The 5,991-nt window shown below is 45.4% G+C and overlaps 1 protein-coding gene across 2 annotated transcripts; it reads left to right on the top strand.

The window, feature by feature from the left end:
* Window positions 1-1,219: 1,219 nt before the first annotated feature.
* LOC131283108 (ankyrin-3) lies at window positions 1,220-5,546 on the top strand. 2 transcript variants are annotated; one of them, XM_058312676.1, is made up of 9 exons: window positions 1,220-1,458; window positions 2,024-2,187; window positions 2,252-2,367; window positions 2,454-2,813; window positions 2,905-3,058; window positions 3,133-3,311; window positions 3,383-3,486; window positions 3,842-4,221; window positions 4,450-5,546. In XM_058312676.1, the coding sequence occupies exons 1-9, from the start codon at window positions 1,282-1,284 to the stop codon at window positions 4,841-4,843; spliced, it is 2,028 nt and encodes a 675-aa protein (XP_058168659.1). In that variant the 5' UTR covers window positions 1,220-1,281; the 3' UTR covers window positions 4,844-5,546. The 2 variants fall into 2 exon arrangements, with proteins under 2 accessions (XP_058168659.1, XP_058168660.1); XM_058312677.1 differs by having other exon boundaries at window positions 3,386-3,486.
* The last annotated feature ends 445 nt before the right edge of the window (window positions 5,547-5,991 follow it).

A 5,991-nucleotide genomic window follows, 5' to 3' on the forward strand; every position in this document is an offset into this window, starting at 1 on the left:
TGATTGTCAGTCTGAAACTACCTCCGCGTATTCTTCATACACATCCCGTGGGGAAAGCTGTCAAATATATCAAGAAAACAGAGTTAAACTCGCTAACAAAAAGCAACAATTTCCCCCAGTCTACCGATAAAATATCGTCCTTGAAGAAAAGTGGCTATTAAAAATACCAATTTAGAGTGGTGATCGTTTTGCGTACATTCCTTGTCGCACAATATGTAGGATTTGCTTCGATTGGACATTACGTCCCGATAGTATCGGTGCCAACAATGTGTTGCGTGAAAAACGTAGAGCCAGCTGGCAGATTGTATCGATTTTCAACCAAACAAAAATGGTGACAGATTCGTTGTTAAATAAAAACGACTGTGGAAAGTGTACAAGACATTGTTGGCGTTGTTGAGGCATGATGTGAGCTTGCAATACCACTGAGCTTTTTTCCGCTTTGCCGTAGTAAGCCTCACTAATCGTCGAAAGTGTTACATTTGGCAACTGTCTGGAAGGCCCCCAAGTGCACTGCTGTGGGTGCATCACCTTGAGGCAAGGAAGGCTTCAACTTATTGCATGTTTTGGATGCAAGCCACAACAAATTGCATAATGCGCGTACCGTAATAGGCTGCAAGTGTCCGCACAAAACAAACTATCACTCTCCAGCGAACTGAATGTCGCGTGCAGGAGGGAAAGCCTACAAAAACAAAACACTGCCGGAGGTTGACAAAGGTCGGATCGGGAGCGATCTTCCGCAGTCGTCTCGCCGTCATAGCGGTAATAGTATTAACAGTGACGCGGTGGTTGTGGAAGAAGGCAATCGGTGGAAACAGTCGGATGCGTTGCCGCTTCGACGTCAAAGCCCCGCAATCGAATTAAGCCAGCTGAGTGGAATGTTTTGCATCTACTCGGCAGTAGCAACCAGTCGGAAGAGCAGCGGACGACTGACCGTAGTAGTTTAAATGTTCGCGTCGTGGTCGACAGTGGCTTGCTAGTGGCTCAACATCGCACTGCTGTATGCTGCGTTCAGTTTCCTTTCTTGTGTTCTTTCAAGCAAAGACAGCATCCGACGGTCTCTGTAATGCAGTATGATACCGATCGTTGCAAATTGATGATACTGCAGAGCCCTCGACTAAGATTTGCATTTCCATACGGTGCATCGAAAGCTAGAGTAAACTCATCCGAAAAGGCTTTAGTCCAGCGTTGCTGCCCACCCGTAATCCCGGACAACGTACTGTTCTGGTGACTGTTCAGGGTCTAGTTTGCTGCCCGTCATTTGCACCATCGACTGCCGCTGACATGGGTGGTTCGGTCAGCCAGGTGTTCCGTTCCGGAAGTGCATTGCTCTCCAACCGGGACGGCCACAAAGTATCGGAAACGACAGTGGAGAAGGTGAACACCATCTTCGACGCACTCAGGGCTAATCCAAAGATATCGATTCATCGGTTAGAACCTCTGCTATTGCAAATTCCAAAGGTACGTATTTGCACTTCTTCTTTTCAATGTTTATTGTTTAGTGATGAATAGAAATAGCCCTCAAAAACATGATTGGAAGATTGTAATATGCTCGAAAACACCAGCATGTTGCTCTATCATTAACATCTTAGCACACCGTTCGCAAAGCTGTGAAGACAATGTGCGTCAATCTTGAAATCGGAACGATCAACTTCCCTCCATACTCTCATGTAGCCCCTTCAGTGACCCCGTGGGGTTTGCTCGTGGCAGCACACATAGCGCCGACGATGGTCGTATGACGCACGCATTCATAACTAATTCCCATGCATGCATTATCATCCGTCAATAAGATTCGCTCCCGCTGGTCCACGGTGCATTCAATTTGTCTCGTTATGTGTTTGATTTTGTTTAGACTAAACAGAAAGGCGGGAAATATTGTGATTTTCGTTCATGTCACAGTGTACATTGCGATTAAACAATATTGTTTACAAACTGCAATCATATTTATTGAACACCTTGCCTGCTTAGATACATTTGATTCAAAGTTTAAAATACACCATTTCCAATGCTTTTTTTGTTATTCCAGTATGAAAACATTCTAGCGATACATGACGAGACGGGTTACAATTTGCTGCAAAAGAGCGTAGGATTAAATCATGTTGAACTAGCTAGGTGGTTACTACAAAGACATCGTCCGGATGTGAATCGGAGTTCCTGTTCTCTACCGCTACACATAGCCTGCCTGAAAGGGTAAGTTAAACCCTCCAGCAATACGATAACCAACTTATAAAACTCATATTTTTTTCCTAAATAGGTACGAAGAATGTGTAGAACTACTTCTAAAACATGGTGCTAGAATCGATACCGAGGCGAGGATGTGTTTTCCCGGTGCACACTCGCACAACTGCGAGGAAAGTGGAAAATACAAAAGTATGTATAACATATCACCGGACAGAAACGTTTGCTTCCACCGAAAGATTAAACTCCTAATACCCTAACTCACTTCTCATTTTCAGACCAAGGCGATGATGTTGTTTGCGAACGGCCAAATACGAAGCTGCAGAATGCGGTATGCTACGCAATCGACGGTGACCAGATCAATGTGCTGAACATATTGGCCCAGAAGATGGAGGAACCGTGGATGCCGTTCCGGGTGCGCAAACCGTTGCTGCACATCGCCTGCGAACGGGGAGCTTGGAAGTGCGTACAGCATCTCGTTCAGACGCGCTCGGACGAGATCAACCTGATCAAGGACGAGTACTACCCAATCCACCAGGCGGTGCTTCACGACGGACGCTTTCTGGAGCTGCTGATACAGCACGGTGCAATCACAACGGTGCGGACCTGCACGCAGCAAATGACGCTCCTTCATGTTGGTAAGGCGAATCAATAAACATTAAAAGATGATTTCAAACGATGGCGAAAAAAAGAAAACATTGGCATGAAATATCTTTCCAACAATTGTAGTGATACTGGCCGCGAGGAAATCGGCTGAAGATACCCTCACCACGATCCGCATACTGCTCGAGCGCGGCTGCAAGGAACTTATCAATAGTCCAGATTCTTTAGGCAACACGCCACTTCACGCGATCATCGTGCGATACGCCCTAGAAGAGGCTAGGTAAAAACATAGTTCAATTACCGGTTCAATCGCAATTTGCCCCCTTTAACACATTTTTTTTCTACTTCATTTAGGTACGGTTACGATAAATGGAACAAATGGGATGTGCTCCATCTGGTACGCTTTCTGTTGCAAAACGGTGCCAAAAGCTCAATCAATCAGGCCGGCAACAGCGCGCTCGCATGCGTCTTTCGGCACATACGCGACTGGGAGGTTTGCTACGAGTTGCTGAATATGCTCATCAAGGAAGGGGGTACGTTTGGTCGATGCAGTAGTATACTGGACAGTTGATTTAATTGATTATATTCACATATCACCCTACAGGAGATCCCAACATTGTTGGGAGAGACGGATCGGTTCCTATAATGGTTTGTTTAGTGCCGCTCATCAACAAAGATCCACTGCATCATTTCACTCATTCGATGAAGGTAAGCATAGGTTATTTTACAAATTGATAACCAAATCTGGCAATGGCACTTTTTTGCATCAGGAACAATAATCGATTCATGAAAAATGTTCACCAGTGCTACGTTAGCCAGTGATACGTTATCTGTTCCAATTACTAGCTTATTTATGTTTTGCGTGTGTTTCATACTATTTGTATCTCGGTATTCGAGAAGCCGATTTTAATCATCTTTTGCTGTAACATGCCAATGCAAGACGATAAATATGGAATTAAATGAACATAAATGCAACTAAGAAATCCAAATGGCTACATATAGGTCCGTATGCTTTAAGCCTGCTTATAACTTTTGTTCCTTTCGTCTTCTCATCTCTGCTTAGGTCTGCTACCTAAACTGCATTCGGATACTGCTGCAGAACGGAGCCAATCCGAACTGCTCCTACCGATCCAACCTAACGCCACTGCACGTGCTGATCTTCACCGTGTCGGAGAACTTCACGCTCAACTGTGATATCCAGAAGCGCACCAATTTCGATTTCATCAAAAACATCCTGCTATTGCTACTGCAGTACGGACTCGACTGCAACATAACGACGCAGCACATTCTGCAGTCGGTGATCGATATGATCGTTAATGTGCGCACCTGTCCGGACATTCTGTGCGTGTACGAGCTACTGCTCCTGCTGATCCAGTACGGCACGGATCCGAACATTTCGCTCAGCAACAAGCTGATGGCAAACGGGGCAAGCAGTGCCAGCTCGTCCATTATATTCGTGAATGATTTCATCAACTTTGGGGGCGGCATTCGCGGTGCACCTGGTGGTGGCGGTGGTGATGCTGCCCCAGCCGGTGGTGCAGTAGTGGTGGGTGGAAACGGAGGTGCCGGTGCAGTCGGTGGTGGGGGTGTCGGTGGAAATGGGGGTGGAGCTGAAATCGCATCTGGGAGTGGCGGTGGCGGTGGACCCGGTGGAGGGCCAGCTAGTGCTAGTGGGAGCGAAAACCTTCGTAGTTCGTTCCGAAACAACGCCCGCAGCTATTTGCTGTTTTACTACATCATGCTGATCACGCGTAAGGAATTTATCCTACTCGACCGCGAACAGACGTACCAGCGCATCATCTACTTGTTCTACTATTCGATGAAGCACGAACCGCTGTTCAACTGCCTGAAGACACTGCACAACCTGTTAATCGCGCAGGTCCCGCATCGCTCGATCGACAATCTACGCCATCTGATCATTACGCTTTACAAAAAGCCACGCAGCCTCAAGCAGCTCTGCCGGGTGTGCATCTACAATAGCCTGGGTAAGAAGCTAGCACCCAACATCAACCGGTTGAGTTTGCCCGGGCCGCTCAAGGAGTACGTCATGAACTTCGACACGTAGGTAGAATATCATTACGAAAAAGGTAATCAGTAAGCGTCAGGAGGAAGAAAAGAAAAAAATGAAACGATAAAAAAGGGAGTCCGTTTTTACTCCCGAGATCTCTTCAGCAGGTGCGATAGTTGTTTGTTATTTGCTATAGTTAAGAGCTCGAAATAAGACACATTGTGCATCCCCAGATGAGTACGGAGGTTAGGAGGTTCTCGACGTTTTAGATTGTTTTCACTCGATTTCCACACTTTTTCCAACTTGCACCTGCACCATTCCTTCCCGATTCGATATTGACACCCTGAGATTTATTTCGGAAATTGCATATCCAATTTCTCTTCTTTTTGCATTCAGTGATATGGTAGATTGCGTTTAATTAAAATATTCGATCTCGTTTATCTCTCTAATATTAACCTAATCTATTTGAAGCATTTTTTATTTCTCCCCGACACTCGACGTGGATTGTGAATGCTTGATTTTGGTTATTTCCTTCAGCCCAGCAAAGAAACGGCCCGGAAGTTATTCATGTCGCTAGGTGATACATAATCGTAGCGGAAGGCTAGAAAAATATTAACTATGCATGTGTGTAGGTGTGCGCGTGTGTGCGTGTTTGTGTATAATGTACATATATGTAGTGCTAGTAAAGATATATTTTTTGATGGAAAGTTCATAGATAAAGAGATACAAAGATTGCACATTAAGACAGCCGGCCGGAATGCAGTTTACGTTCAATAAAACATTAGATATGGAATACGAAATAACGATCTTGCACCATGCACCCGAGCTGCAGGGGACACCGGAAGCCGGATGTCACGAACAAATGTCCTACGCCGGCGCAGGTATAAAATACGAATCCCAGCGGCTGGGCAATGACTGCTGATCGACTTTGCCATAACAAAACCGAATTTCACTGTCAGATGCATCTGAACAAAACTACACTACAAGAAATGTACGAATCTGTTGGCGTGAGAACTATGCGTATTTGCAGGGTGAGGTAGAAACGGAAAGAAGATGACATTGTAGCAACGTGCGAATATGTAAGAATAATAAAAGTATAGAAAACACCTAATAGCAGACGCTGTCTTGTTTTTCTTGGAATTTGACGCTTACCTACGGCTAGAACGGCGCCTAGACGTTGGAGAATAAAATGTGGTATAGACGTG

This window comes from Anopheles ziemanni, chromosome 2 (assembly GCF_943734765.1).
Source record: "Anopheles ziemanni chromosome 2, idAnoZiCoDA_A2_x.2, whole genome shotgun sequence".
Taxonomy (NCBI): Eukaryota; Metazoa; Arthropoda; class Insecta; order Diptera; family Culicidae; genus Anopheles; species Anopheles ziemanni.